The sequence below is a fragment of the Terrapene carolina genome, unplaced genomic scaffold (genome assembly GCF_002925995.2).
Source record: "Terrapene carolina triunguis isolate 2854851 unplaced genomic scaffold, T_m_triunguis-2.0 Scaffold132, whole genome shotgun sequence".
Classification (NCBI taxonomy): Eukaryota; Metazoa; Chordata; order Testudines; family Emydidae; genus Terrapene; species Terrapene triunguis.
In genome coordinates, this window is record NW_020664483.1 from 18,897,248 (window position 1) to 18,913,121 (window position 15,874).

The 15,874-nt window shown below is 41.5% G+C and overlaps 1 protein-coding gene across 1 annotated transcript in view; it reads left to right on the plus strand.

The window, feature by feature from the left end:
• Positions 1-15,874, plus strand: part of USP34 (ubiquitin specific peptidase 34) — a 257,649-nt gene that overhangs the window by 157,939 nt on the left and 83,836 nt on the right. The window contains exon 41 of the mRNA XM_029911897.1: positions 7,859-8,042. Within this exon, the coding sequence (XP_029767757.1) occupies positions 7,859-8,042 (184 nt within the window). The remainder of the gene's footprint in view (positions 1-7,858; positions 8,043-15,874) is intronic.

The window sequence follows — 15,874 nt, forward strand, 5'->3', positions numbered from 1 at the left end:
CACACACACACACACACACACACACACACACACACACACACACACACCCTCTCTTTCTAGCCATTTTTAACCTCAGAACAAAATTCTTGTCTCTTGCAGATCCTTTATGTATGTATGTATGTATGTATTTATTTATATCTTTGATTATCTCAAGGCATTTTCAGGGCTGCTCAGCTTTTTCCAAGTTCTTACAAATCATTGATACCTGTTTTTCCTTGGCCAAATCCTGGGGCATCCCATGCACCTATAGAAGATCCTAAAGTAGCTTTAAAGTCACTTGCACACATGGACAGGAGCAGACACCTGTCACAAGAATCCTGTACCATTCTTTCCATTCCTACATGTTGTGGAGAACTGCTGATGAGATGTCATTATGAACAGGCCAGAAATAATACCAGGGAACCTATGCACTGCACAGATGCAGTGGGCCCAACTCTTACATGGGCTGAGGAAGCAGTGGGCTTGCGTTTGTGATCCTTCCCTGTGGCCATGACCAGCTTGCATAGCAGCTTGGCTTGTTGGGACTGAGAATTCCATTCCTAAAATAAAAAAGCAAAGCTCTTGCACACAACTTTTGCTCCACTCTTCAGTGATTTGTTCAAACTTTTGGTCTGGCTATGGAAGTGATATACAGAGTCACATATGAAACATGTGAGACCTGCAAATCCAAAGCTCATTGAAATCAATGAGAGTCTTTCCATTGAGTTCACTAGCCTTTGGATCAAGTCCATGATGAGGTTCCAGTCAATAATTAGACCCATTTATGTGACTGCATTTAATCCTGTTTGGCTAGCTCAAAGTCCCCTTTTCTAATTTACAAACATAAAATGCCTCCTGGTAATTTTATTATCTGAATGTATTAGTAATCTCTTTCTAACTTGGGCATTCACTAATGTAATATTAGTTTTCAGTAATAACAGTATTTCTACTTATTAATGTAATCTCATACGTGTGATACTTGTGTTATAAATGAGTTATAAGATAGATCTGTCCCATCAGGATTGTACGGTCTAAATAGACAGCAGATAGTTGAAGGATGGGAGGATAGCATAGGTTAAAAAAACAAGTAACTAAGGAGTTGAATTTAGTACTTCGCATTAGAACAAATTTTGTTATAATGAATTTATGTGGCTTTTGGGTTTTTTGTGGTTCATTTTGCTAACAATACTTTGAGAAGACTACAGTTTATAGGCCTCTTGGGAAAAGTGTGATTTAAGGAGAGATCTGAAGGAAAAGAAGTTGAAAACCAGGTCAGGGTGGGAATTCAAGGCATAGAGTGCAGTTTGGAAGACAGTACAGAGAGAAGATGGGAAGGAGGAGGACACAGAAGGCACAGTCCTGCAGGTTGGGTAAAACAAAGGAGTGAGGAGAGGACTAAAAGAAAACAAGGAGAGAGGAGTAAAATTGTGCAGAGCCTTGAAGCTAAAGAGAAAGACCTTAGCTATATGTATGTTGAGGGGAAGCCAGTAACGGGATTTGAAGAAGAGCTGAATGTGGTCAGAGCAGCAGCCACAACAGATGATTTTGAAAGCAGAATTCTGTTTTTGCTTAAAGACCAGGGTCCCAACAGATTATTTGAAAATAAGTCTTGACCCAATATAATTTAAAAAAAAAACTATTTAAAATGTTATAATTTACTATTTGATTTGCCTATTATAAAATAGCCTGTGTCTATTTATTTCACTGTGTTGGTGTGAAACAAATGGACAGTTTCCCTTTTAAGTACCATGAAACAGAATGGAGCAGGATTGCTTGATCATAAACTTTTCTCCAGAGTGATACATTTGGACTCTCTCTCTCTTTGAAAAATATTGACAGCAGCTCAGTCTTGTCCAGTGGATTCTGAGATGTGGCCACTCCTTTTCCACTTCACTTCAGATTCTCTCTTTGTCCATGCAAACAAAGTGATGGTTTGGTGCTGCTACCTTATCTGTTATTACCAATCTTTTAAAAATCAAGTTCTGGGGCAGCAGCGAATGGTACTTTTGCTCCTTTGCCTTCCTTCTTCTAGGAGACTACATTCATCATATCTACACTAGGAAGAAAGGTGTATTTTGAACACATTAGCGAACATTTTAAAAATGCACCTTTTATTCTAGTGAAGGTATGTCCATTTTTTGTCATTATTTCTTGAATGGGAGCACCTGCCAAGCTCCTCTCCTCCCCTCTTCCAGCATGGCAGAATCAATAAAATAGTGTGAGCAAAAGGCCAATAGTTGCAAGTTACAAAAGGGTAGACGTCCCACTACTACCCTGCCCTATAGACCCTTGTTACTCAATGGGAAGTGGCTCAGATGCTGACAGCTCTCCATCTTTACACAGCAGCGAGACTCCCGCAGAAACTACTCTGCAATGGTAGAACTGTGGTCTTCAACATGTAGGATTCAGCAGGCAGGTCATCCTCACCTATCGAGAATTCTTGAAAAATCTCCACAAATTCCCACCCTTGGCCCCATCCCTCTCAAAAGAAAAAAAATTTCAATGTCTTCTTTCATGTATTCAAGTGTGTGAGAGAGGTAGGCTTTCCTATTCAGACTACCTGAGCCTGATGGCTTGGCTATTGAGTGGTAAGGTGGTATATTCCTCTCGTAGCCTCCTGCAGAACTTCTACCCTTTTTCCTTGTACAAGAGTTTAGACAAACTCTCCTATTGGTGCCAAAATAATAGGATTTAACTCCAAGAAACCATGTATTTCAGTATTCTTACTAAAATTGATTTTTGAAGCATGAAAAGGTCCTGAATATCATTGGTTAAGTACATTGACCTATAGAAGATCTCACTCAGTGTACTTTTTAGAGATCAGGATGTGGCTCTCTGACTAGAAGATTTCTGGGGAGAAATCTTTGTAATGTTGTTAGTGCTGTAGCAGGCGCCATACTTAGTGGAATAAGGCACTGACCAAAGCCTCCCGTATCTGGGGATTAGTTACTGTTACTACAGTCTATAGACTGTAGTAGTGGACATGTAACATCTGTGTGAGTGTCCTGTGATTTATCAACAAATTAGAAGAGAATTCAGTCCCTCACAAACCCTGAGAAGGTCTCTTTTGCAAGATCCATTTATTTAGCCCCGCTCCACACCTAAAACTTAGGTCAACCTAGCTACGTCACTCAGGGCTGCGAAATATTTTCCGCCGTGAGCACTGTATTTAGGTCGACCTAATCCCAGGTGTAGACACGGCTAGGTTGACAGAAGGATTCTTCTGTTGACCTAGCTACTGCCTCTTGGAGACGTGAATTACCTGCATTGATAGAAAAACCCCTTCCATTGATGTAGGAAGCATCTACGCCAGTGGTTCTCAACCTATTTACTATTGTGAGCCTCATATGCAGCTCTCTGTGTTATGTGAACCGCATCCACACAATATATATACTACCTATATGGCTCTGAGGATGTCACATGGGCTGCAGCTGTGTATTGATTGGGTCACAGGTTGAGAACCACTGCTCTAGGTAATGTGCTGGTGGTTGTGGATGGATTTGCAGCTGTGGGGTTCCTGAACTGCAGTGGGGTGATTCAAGGCATGCACATCCCTATTTTCACCTTAGCCCACCTTGCCACAGAGTACATCAACAGAAAGGGCTATTTTTCCTATGGTTATGCAACATTGGTGGCTCACTGGGGATGATTCACTGATATCAGTGTGGGCTAATCAGAGAAGGTGCACGATGCTCACATCTTTACAAACACAGGACTGTTCAAGAAGCTGAAAGCACGGAAGTTTTTTTCCCAATTGGGGATTACCATTGACTACATTGAAATGCCAGTAGTGGTCCTGGAGGACCCAGCCTACCCCATGGTCCCTGGGGCTCATGAAGCCATCCACGGCAACCTTGACAGCTCCAAGGAAAGATTCAGCTATTGGCTCAAGAGGTGCAGAATGACAGTTGAGTGTGCTTTCAGTAGATTGAAGGGATGAGGTCAGTTTTTACTCACTAGGTCAAATCTCAGTGAAAAGAATATCCCAATGGTTATAGCTGCCTGCTGTGTTCTGCATAATATCTGTGAGGCAAAGGGGAAAAAGTTGCCACCGGGGTGGAGTGGTGTCTGCTGACTTTGAACAGCCAGACAAAAGGGCCATTAGAAGAGTTCAGCGCAGAGCTGTGTGGATGAGGGAGGCCTCGAAAAACCACTTTAATGGTCAGCCACAGTAATGTGCTGGACATTGCTCTACCTGGCTTGGAAATTTGTGGGGGAGGGTGTTAGGAATTGTGTAGTGCTTGGTGTACAATTCTGAATATCAGGTCTTTAAATGAACCTATCAATTCTATGGTGCTTACTGTATTTTTATATTTATTACACTGTTTGTCACTGAATCTATGTGTTCTGTGGTCCTGTTGTGGTTCTGTGTTTTGAGTAGCGCTAGGCGTTCTGCGGTTGATATTACGAAGTAACAAAGATGAATTTATTTCCAAAAAATAAAAATGGATTGTGTACCAAAAAAAGTGCAAAAATAATGTGCAATTAAAAACCAATACAGTGCAAACTTACAAAACTTAACAGAACAGCGCTTTAAAATTAGAATGGTGGAAAACATTTGTGTCCATTTTAGTCCATTTCAGCCAAACATACACCAACTGTTAGAGAGACAAAGTGGGTGAGATAATACCTTTTATTGGGCAAACTTCTGCTGGTGAGAAAGTCAAGCTTTTGAGCTTACACAAAGCTCCCTTCCCTTTTACTCATAAAAGTTTTAATTAAGATATGCTTATTGACACTTAAGCTTTGGAGCACTTCTGCACAACACTGCTCTCCAGCCGCAGCCATGGTGAAGATGCCCTGCCTGGGTGAGGGCTGGGAGAAATAAGGGAACTGTTCAGTGTATAAAATAATAAAATTTTGGCATCTGTTTCCATAGATACAAGTACAGGGTAATGGCACTGATTACTGGCACTATTTTCTGCAGACAGTGGTGATTTTAGTTGATATTTCACTCTTGAGGGTCACAGAGGCACAGAAAGCAGCTGGCGTCCTGAGCTGCCCAGGCCCTTATGTTGCTAGTCTCTTTAATGCAATGGTGCCTGCTGAAGTCATTATGAAGTGGCGTAGGAAAGTGTCCTACCTGAGAGGAAGGAATAAGGCAGCCATCCCTAGAAACCATCAAGAAAGGATTGCAGAGTTACCCCTATGAAAGTTTCATCAAGATCTCTCAGGAAGATGCAAGGAATATACTATGTACATAAGCAAACTACTGCACTTGGTTGCCTCCTTAACCCTACAGGGAAATGAAAACCTAATAACAACTCTTCCTTTGTTTGTTGTACCTCTACCTCTTTTTGTAGAAGTAAAACAATTAACAATAGGTACCTGTGTCCTGATAGCCTGGTGTTGAGCTGGCTGCCATCTTCACTTTTAAAAATTTTAAGGGAGAATGCATGCACACACAGAGACTTCTTTTCCTGGATTGGGTTTGTCCGTGCTTGGCTGGCTAGACTGTCCTGGAGTCTCGAAAAGATCTGGGCTCATGGCATAGCTGGACGGGTCTCCACCTTGCCGTACACTGAGGTATCCAGGGTCGTCTGCGGGATACTGGTGGGATCTCTGATAAGTATGGCATGCAGCTCTCTGTACAAGTGGCAGTTTGTGCCTCGTCGCCAGGTAAACTGTTGGCCTCTGTGGCCATGTGTAGTATGCCTGCTGCAGTGCCTTCACTTTCACTTAGCAGTGCTCCTGATCCCTGTCATACCCCTTCACCTGCATCCCATGTGCAATCTTTCATAGATGTCCACGTTTCTAAGACTGGTCCATAGCTGTGCCTGCACAGCCTCTTCTCTCTGCAGGTCTGGTTGGGCAGTTGCAACACAGCAAGGAAGAGCACTAGGTGTGCTTGCTAAGCTGGGCATTCGGGAAAAGGCACTTCAAAAATACACAGGAGTTTTAAAGCAGCAGGGTGGCTTCAGGTCTCTGTGATGCCTGGGTGGTGGAGTTACCTGTTGTGAACAGAGTGGTCAGTATTGGGCATTGTGGGACAACTGCTGGGGAACTATTAGGGTCGACATATGTTGCAGTGTCTACGCTTGGGTTGCATTGATCACAGTAGGTTGACCATGGCCATTTGGAGAGATGATATTATTGCATTGCTTTAACTGGGCGCTTACATCTGCGGGAGACACATTTGAGTATAGACATGCACAAATAGGTTGACACAAGGTGACTTACATTGACATAACTTTGTAGTGTAGACTAGGGCTCAATGTGTTTGTTTACTTCTCCTCTCTCCCTCCTAAATGTATATCTACACTAGATTTTTTTTTTTTTTACCTGAAGCTAATTAATTGCCAGGCAGGTAACACATTTGTAAAGGCTAGTGCAGACACTACCTAAATATTTATTCCTGGCTGCAAGCATTTGTGGTTTACGAAGTGTATTTTTAACACATTAGCCAACTTTTCAAACTATCCTGTGATAAGCACACCCAGCCTGTCTCATACCATCTGTCAGCCCTTTTAGCTCTACTCTCCCCCCCCCCTTCCCGTTAATAAGCACTCTCAACCTGTTTCTTGCTATTTGCAAAAAAAAGCCTCCACTCCTCCCTTGCTACTTAAACCTTCTGCACACAACCTTCCCTCCTACTTATTACTCCCTACTACATATTTAGCAAAGTGGTGTAATTTTTTGAAAAATTTGGTCATCTTATTAGAGGGATGTGAATCCTAGGGCTTGTAATACGTCTTTTTTTTTTTTTTAATTTTAATGTTGTTGAATTAATGTGACTAAAACAGGAGAGGGATAAGTTTAGGGGACCCCCCCCCCAATTTCTTGTCATATTTATCTGGTGTAGCAAATGTGGGTAACAAATTACAACTTGTTTATCTGTTACCCAATATCAACATGACTTGGAACAGCCATTGTTTGCTCTCTTTTTAGTCCATTTAACATGGATTCACTTTGTTCATGGAGCAATATTTAATATACAGCATTTGTCATTAAAATCATAATTTAAAAAAACCTGAATCTATAGCAATGGAACACTTAAAATCAATTTTAGTATGTGAACATTAAAACACAGACTGATAATACATGACTTTTATGGATAAATAGTAATGGGTGAAACTGACCTTTTCAAAAACACTTAAAAGGTGTACCTGGATAGTTTTGTCAGTGTAAACTAAAATACCCTGGGAGAAATCCTGTCTCACTAAAGTCAATGGAAGTTTAGTCATTGACTTGTATTTTACCCAATCTTTTTATATCAGAAATTCTGTTGATCATCGCTTGTGTAGTATGTGTATTTCATGTGTAACATCAGTATTTCTTTCTTTCTTTATAGTTTAATATATTTACAAAGAAAAAGAAAATAATTGTACAGAACTGTGAAGTGTATTAATTTCATAGTGTTATGATAACAGTTGTTTTTGGTATAATATACATGATCTATTATGTTAATATGATTTGTAGGAATAGTAATGTTTTAGATTGGGAATGTTACATAACATGAGTAATCTTTAAGTCTTACTTAAACCTGAATGTAACTCAATTATGGATGTTTGGTAGTCTTCATTAATTTTTTTCTGGTTTCTTATGCCAAATAGCAGTGCTGTGCTAGAGCTACAGATAATTTGTCTTAACTTTTTTTGGTGGACATATTTATCTTTCCATCATGGTAATGTAACACATTTACAATGCTTCTCTTCAAATTACTTGAAGACTGCTTTTTGGTATGTTATATAATATACAGAGAATGGTGTAAAGGAGACACTGTCAAAGTCTGCAGTCTAAAATTTATCTATAGGACATTAAAATTGTTTTTATCTGATGGAGGAAGCCTCCTAGAAAGTTTAAAACGATATACAATTATATAACAGTGTTTTTAATATTTGTACAAACTGATATACCTACCGATTGAATTGTTTTACAGGAGTTTCTAAGAGACATCTTCAATCTTCTGTTTTTGCTGCCAAGTCTAAAAGATAGACAACAGCCAAAATGCAAGTCACATTCTTCAAGGGCTGCTGCTTACGACTTGTTGGTAGAAATGGTAAAGGGGTCTGTAGAAAACTACAGGCTGCTCCACAACTGGGTTATGGCACAACATATGCAGTGTAAGAATATTTATTCATGTTTAGTTTTTGTAAGTATTTTATGCAAGATAGATATTTTTCAGTATTAACATTTTGGGGTTGGGCTTTTGTAAAAGTTTTTGGATGTATAAAGATCGCTTAAGAATGAGAAGAATGTGCCTTAAGTGCACACTCCCACTCTGTTGGCCCTTCTGCCCACTCTCATGCTGGGACAGCCTGTCACAGTGTCACAGTGGGGAATTACTTGCATCCCTGATGGATCCTTTTGGGAGCAGAGAACCTTCACTTAACTCTGATGCATTGCCCCATGAGGAGGGGAGTATAACCTTCAGTCCCCTATATACTATAGATACTGATACATTAAGGGATTCCCTCCGGGAGGTGCTCCAGGATAGGTACTCAACTGTCTCTCACAAGTGATCATAAGGCTTCCTTCCTTCCTAGACCATATTGCAGTGACTTTACCTCTAAACAATCTAAGACCCAAATGATCGCGTTAAAAACAAGCTGTATTAAGAATATATAGAGACAATCAGATTAAAACAAAAAAATATGCGTAACATATCTAGTCTTATAGTTGGCAAGAGTTAAGATAGGTAGGCACATCTTAGAAAAGTTATTGTAAAGAAAGGCCTTATCAGCACTACCATTTTTCTTAAACTTTTCCCCTATTGCACTACTACTTGTGCAGCTCTAGTTGTGATAGTAACGGAGGGAGTGCTAGTGTAGATGTACTTTGCCCACCAAGCAGCTGACTGGTTTGCACCAGTTGGGGCTTTAACAGCATGTACATAATTTTTTAAATAATGCTATCTTTGAAACAATTTACCCATTAATAAAATCTATTATCTCTCTCACCCCCCTCACCCACCCCCCCATTTCCACTGGTTATTTAGAGCACCTGGTCCTGTTAGGGGACAAGCAATAAATATACAGATTGTTTATGGAGTGAATTTAATAGCATATATGTCATTCTTTTCTGTTGGATATGGCCTCTGACTTTCCTCATCAAGCAGATGCTTGATGCAGTTTATTTTATTGTTCATAGGTGAAAGCTGCCCCGACTGAAGTGCAAGTGACTTCTGGTGGCTAATGGGGCAGTCATCTTTTTGGCAGATGTAACATCTCTTCCCAGTGCGCTCCTTGTGGATGATCAAAATGGCTTCCTCTGCCAGGTTCAGGCTTTGTGCCCCTGTTGCTTGCCTATTCCTTCTTAGGTTTTCTTCTCTGTTTTCACATGGCTGTTTTCATAGCGATTAGCTATCTTACCAGCTTGTGCAACATTTTGGGGAGTCAATATCCAATCATGCTCACAAGTCTAAATAACAATGTTGATAAAATTATTTCATGCCTTTTAGTTCCAGCTCTTTCTCTCTAATGAAAACCCTGTTCCTGTTTATCCATTTCTTTAGTTATTTTCCTGTTTAATTTGCAAATTCATCATAATTCTCATCACTCTTTTGAGCTCCCCAAAATTTCTTTCTCTGAGCCTCGAAATGTCAGTTCAGGTTTCTCTGGCAGTCTTAATTTTTCCATAATTCACGATATCCAGGTTTACATTGTCAGTACCTTACAGTTCAGAAAGGAAGTTAGAAACCTCATCTTATCCATTGTTGACTTCCTATTATATGCCCCTTTCTTAAGGACTTCTGAAAAAAACCAAAAATGTCCCCATCTCTATATTTTAGGAATAGTTTGTAATCTATATTGGATATGGAACTGAATGTGTGGTTTCTGTCTCCGTTTAACTGAACTGTTCAGACACTGGTTATCTAGATTCTTAGGCCAAGATTCTCAAAAAATAGAAGCCTAATGTTAATCTCCTCCTCCTCTCTCACCCCCACCCCTCCAATCCTGGCCTTGATGTCCATTTCACGCTGACATTTACTCTCACACTTAGCATGCCGCTTTTCCTTGTGCTGGTGGACCTTCTCTCTCTGCCAGTTTCTCTCCAGGTGCAGTCTTTTTTCTTGCTCCAGTTGATGTTTCTCCCACTTCAGGTTCCAATTATCCTAACCACTAATATTGTCCCTGGCATTTCCTCCATTAATTGTGGACACTGCATTCATTGTTGCTTTCCTCTAACATAGTCTTCTCTAGATTGTCTGTCTCTTGCTCAGGTCCCCCACGTAGTTCTGGTCCACTTGGCAAGCCCACATTTGCATTGCTGCCAGTCTTAGGAAAGTGGACTATCTAATGGTACCAACTGTGTTTGGTTAACCCCTTCTGAGGTGCCACCATTCTCTGTTGCTTATCCCCTGCCAAACTTTCAGTGCCCATTTTCCTTATAATTCTATTGATTTGTTGATACAATCCTGGTCTTGCTAAGTATCTTAAAATTGGAATTTATCTCTTTGCTTGGCTCTGATCTGCTGTTCCTTTAAAAAATAAAAAATCTGGTCATAAATCTCCCTGTCTCTCTTCCTTAGAGTTTCTCCGCACCCCAAAAACCAAATCAAAACAAACCAATTTTTCCCATCTTTTTGGTTTTAGTTGTTTATTTTTTGAGGTTCACAGCGGGGATTCTGTATCTTTACACCAAATGTAGCCTTTGGTCATCTAATCCTGCCACTGAATTTTCCCCTGTTCTTGTCTCTTTACCACATTTCTTTGTGTCCCCTACTGATGAAGCTAGTGGCAATTCCCAGGGGGTCGCCAAGTGCTCCTGGAATAGGTACTGTTTTCTCCCTGACTGCCTCCATGTGAAGATGTAATGTTGTCTTCCCTCCAAGGATTTATTAAGAGTCTCTACAGAGAATCAGATTAAAACAAAAGAAACTGTGTAATAAAACTGGTGGTCTTACACTCAGCAAGTGTCAAACTAGGTAGGTGCAACTTGGCATAATTACAGTAATGTAAGGCCTAGCATTTTTCTTAAAATTTTCTACAATTGTCATTATCACTGGTGCAGCTCCACTGGTGGTAGTAACGGAGGAAGTACTACTGTAGAAATCCTTTAGCCACTCAACATCTGGTTGGACTGCCCTATGTGGGGTTTTTTAGTGTATATGTCATTACCAAATCATATCAGCTTTGAAATATTTTCCTGTTAATCTGTACCTCGTTTCCATTGGGTATTTAAAGCATCTAGTACTGTGAGGGAACAAAAAGGCGTGATACACCATTGTGTGTGTAGTGAATTTGGTAGTGTATAGGTTAAACCCTATTTCTCTTACCTCACTAATTGTTAATATGGCAATATTACTGTGAGCGAATGTTCAGGAAAAGCAGAGCATAAGTGTTTGGTGGATATCCAGGAAATGCCACTGGATGACTTCAGCTCCAGTCTCAAGACCCAAAGTTGGGGAGTAAGATCTCCTAGTTAAGAAGGGAGACCTGAGGCCACCTTGGGGAAAAAACTGCTTTTTCTTTCTGTAAAATGATATATGGGGGATCATGAGCAATATCTGTAATTTCCTCAGCTCTCCTACCTAAGGGATGGCCACTAGAAAGACCACTTTCTATAACAGAGAGAGCGAGAATGATGAGGATGAATTTATGGCATCTAGCACCAAGTTTAGGTTCCAAGCGCGAACAAGAGTCTTACCAGGCTCAGGTAAGAAACTGCTTTAAAAAACCCTGATGTGAAGTTGGATCCCACTGGGAGATCTCCTATGGAATCCCTGAAGCCTGGACACTAAGGAGCATGCAGAGAGACCTTTGTCAGACCCATCCTGAAAGTAATGTAGAATGGAAGGGGTAGTGAATCTCAAAGCCAAGAGTTGATATCTGCACCAAAAGGAGAAAGATAGTAAGTGAAGAAAGACTCCTCTTTCAGCAAGGACTGATTAGACATTCCTGGCTTTGAGGTGAGAGAGCATCAATGAGGTAGTTCTTGAAATGGAGGGCAATGGGATCATGGTGGACGGTTGGCCCTGTTACAGGATATCTTATTTTTCTGGTTGGCAAAGGCTGTCTCGGTACAGCTTAAGGAACTCTATGAAGAAGACTCATCTTGGCTACTTTGAGTCTAGGGGAATGGGATGGCACTGAGTCCTGCCTGCCTATTTTCTCCAGAACTACATCATGGGAAAAGATGAGGAGGGTAAACTACCTATCCCTATCCAAAGCTCAAGAACCCTTCCTTCTCCCAGCAAGAAGTTAATCGAGGGAGGCTGGAAACAGAGAACAGTTTTCCTAATAGAGGGACTATTTCCTTGGATAGATTTCCTTGCAGCTCAACCAATAACCTTGATCATTCAGATGGCCAGATACTTGTAGGAGTTTGAGGGATCCCAGTCTTTCTTTTCCCTGTGTAATAGGGGCTCTCTTTAGAGGGGAATACTCGGAAGCCTTCCTTGATCATTCAGGTAGGCCACTTCAGCTATTCTATCTAACCTGATTGAGACATGGCTGAAAGGAGGATCTCCAGGAACTTGAGAACCAACCTGATGACCCTAAGTTCCAGGATGTTGAAGTGGGGTTTTCATTCCTGTGAAGACCACAATCCTTGGACCTATTGTGAAGAACCCTTATTTGTGGAAGCTGCACATCTCTGGTTAACTGAGGACTCCAATTGTCCTGTAGTGGGAATCTCTTCATGGTGAGAAAACTCTGCTTTCCTATCACCAAATAAGAGAACCTTTCATTGCTTGAAGGGAAGAAATTAGATGTTCCAAGTTCTCCTCTCTTGGGGAGTGAGGTTGGACGCTAACATATATTCAAGGAGACATTGAGAAGGGAACTTGGCCCATTCCATCAGGTCTTCACAGTATGATGGGCCTCCAGCCAGGCCATGTACAACTGGATAGCTGCTGACTCCCTGGACTCAAAAGGATGAATTGGGGCCTTGAGATGGAGGAGTTCAATTGGGGGGAGGGAATTAGCTGTGCGTCTTCCGTATTAATTATGGCTCCTAAGAGGCAGCAGTTTCTGGGGAGGAGAGCCGTGTTTTCATTTTCCACCAGACCAAGGTAACTAAATGCTGTCAGGTCATGTGTACTGCTACTGAGGTTTTCTGGAACATTGGGCCCAGATCCTAGTCCTGAGTGACAATCATGATGCTTTCTGAAGATTAGAGTTTTAAATTGGAAGTGCACATGGCCTACAGCGGAACCTCTGATTGGTCTGGAATATGAGGATCTGAGTTCTCAATTTCAGTGGGTGCCAGATAGTTATCTGAAATCTACAGTTGATAGCCTTGAGTGGAGAGAATCCATATTGTATTTGTGGTATTTGACAAAATAATTCATTTTAGATCTTGGATCTTCTCAGCTTCTGTGGCCTATGAAGTACCTAGAGTAAGACCCCTTTTTCCTTTTCTTGACTTTGGGATCTGGGCATGTGGCCTGGTAGGGATGATTAATAGTTTGCAGGACATTCTGCCTTGTCTTAGGCCCCTATGGGACGAGGTCGAAGGTTAGATGCCCCTAAATTGGCCCCTAAGCTGTTAAAATATTGAGCCATGTCTTTGGCTGCATAAACAGAGATAAGCTCCCTTGCAAGTTTCCTGCATACCAAGGGGGGCAGCTTGGAGGAAACAACCTTTGTCTTCCTCTCAGTCAGCCACTTGATTAGTTCTCTAGAAGTACAAGAGGATTGTAATACTGATCTGAATGCTGCCCAGCTCAAATGATCATTTAATAGCCTTTCTCTCCCTCCCCCCCCCCAACCAGGGGGTTGTGAAGGGACATGTTAATATGTGGAAGCAGATCTGGGCACCTAGAATGATCAGCTGTGGTGTGAGACAACCAGACACTGCAGAAATCAGGGTTCATCTCATAGAACCTGAAGCAGTATTTGGGCAGCTTGGGAATAGAATTAGGAGAAGCACACTTTGTTTCTACCAGCTTCACAACAGCTTGTGGAAAGATTCAACTCTGTGGGGTTGACTTGGGGAAAATAGGGAACCTTGCTATATCTTTTGAAGAGGGAGTTCCACCAGAGAGATTTCCAAGGTGTTTCTCATGTGGGACACCAAGTAACTCCATTCGCCTGAAGTGACCCTCTTGTAGTTATCTGGAGTGAAAGGGACCCTGTCACAGTGGATTGATCCTGCTGGTCTGATCCCAGCTCATGCTCTTTGGGAGACTTCCTGCCTGAGAGGGAATGGAAATGAAAGATGAGATTTTTCCTCCCCTTAGTGGCAGAGAAGAGATTCCTTGTGATAGGGAAAGGGACAGAAAATACGTTTGCTGGAGAGGGTGAGCTCTTTTGAGAAGTTTTGGGGGTGTTTTTGGGAAGGGAGGAAAAATTCTTTGTTGGGGAGAGTATGGAGACACCAAAGGCTGTATTTATTCAGGTAATGACTGATGAGATGAAGAGCATTCCATTGTGATAAAAAGGGTGTCACGAGAGATTTGATCGTCTTTTCTCTCCAGCATGTTATCTTGTGACTCCAATCTGAGGCCAGGAACTCCTGGAGGCTCCCGTTTTTGGGTACCCAGTTGTACTTGAAAGCTGTTCTGCATGTCCTCATTTTCCAGGGTGGCTGCTGAAGTAAAACCCAGTTCTGTGGTCTAGAATTCTGCCAGTCACTGCTTGGCCATAGCTGGGGGCAGTTCCAAGCCAGACTGTGGAGGGGCATGGTTTTGGGCAAATGGGCAGAATGCACCTGCTGCTAAAATTTGCCAAGAGAGGACACTCAAGAGGTGCATTTTTAGCCTTTTTTTCCCACTAAAGCTTTTTGGGGATGCAGTCATCTTTATCCTTCTTTGCTGCATGTTATTCCAGAGCTCTGCAGTGGCCTGGAAGAAAGATGGCAAGGTAGGAGAGCAACTGCAGAAAGCCTCTTGGCAAGCTAGGAAACAAAGAATGCACTAGATGTAAAAATCTTGTGTGTGGACTGGCTACCACCTGTTCATCCAGACTGTTGGCAGCCATATCACAGAACAAGATATGTTAAGAAGAGAGAGAGACTATCAGATTAAAACAGTATAAACAGTATGCATAATTTCTCTAGTTTTACACTGTATAGGCACATCTTGGATTAGACGTAGAAAATTAACATCATCACAGAAAGTGCTTTCTCTGTCTCTTCTCTCTGACCCTTTAGGTCACTCACCACATCCCCTTTGGTTCTCCTTCCCCTAGTTCCATTGCAGCTTTTAAATTTCTGTGGTGTGCCTGGCTTTACTATAGCAGAAACTCCCCCACTGTCTACAAAAAAGAAAAAAGAAAGTGGTATTCCCCTGGATCTGTCACGAAATTCATTCAAGTTTGTATTCAGCATTGTGGCTAAATAGATTGTTTCTGTTTTTCTTTTCCATCTTTGCATCTTATCTCTAGTAAGGTTCCCACCCTTAAAGACTGGCTACCTTTTGCACTTGCCTTAGTGATCATGCTTGGTATGTTTATTATCTTGGCATTTGATGTCACTCTGTAACCAGCTAAGCCTTCTTTTCAAGATGTGGGATTTATGTAATTCAGTAATTCATTCTTAACATTACATTTACTCTATAACAAATATAAATCATGGACAGGTTCATTGCTTTGTCACATCAAGAAGAATCCGTAGTAGGAGCCTCTGGGTGCAGACTCAGTGTGACATGAAGCTGTGTGTGAATGACTGGTGTGTATGTTGGAAAGTACAAGTAGCTGGTGTTTGTGAGAGTGGTTTGAGTTGGGAGTGGCTAGTATGTGTGAGTGAGAGTGTCTGTGTGTGAGGAGAGGACTAGGTGGTAAACAACAGGCATCTTTTTTACTGTCAACTAGTTAAGCTAATAGCTAATACTGGGCATGTTTAGAGAAAGAGAGAGAACAGGAAGGAAGGAGAATTTTAAATGGAGAAAGGGAAGGTGGAAGGCAGTAAGGATGGAGGGAAAGAAGACAGAGAAGGCAAGGCAAAGGAACTTGTCCCTTCTTAGAGGGACAAGTGGCGTTAGTTATGCGACCCCCGAGCGGTCGGCGTCCAA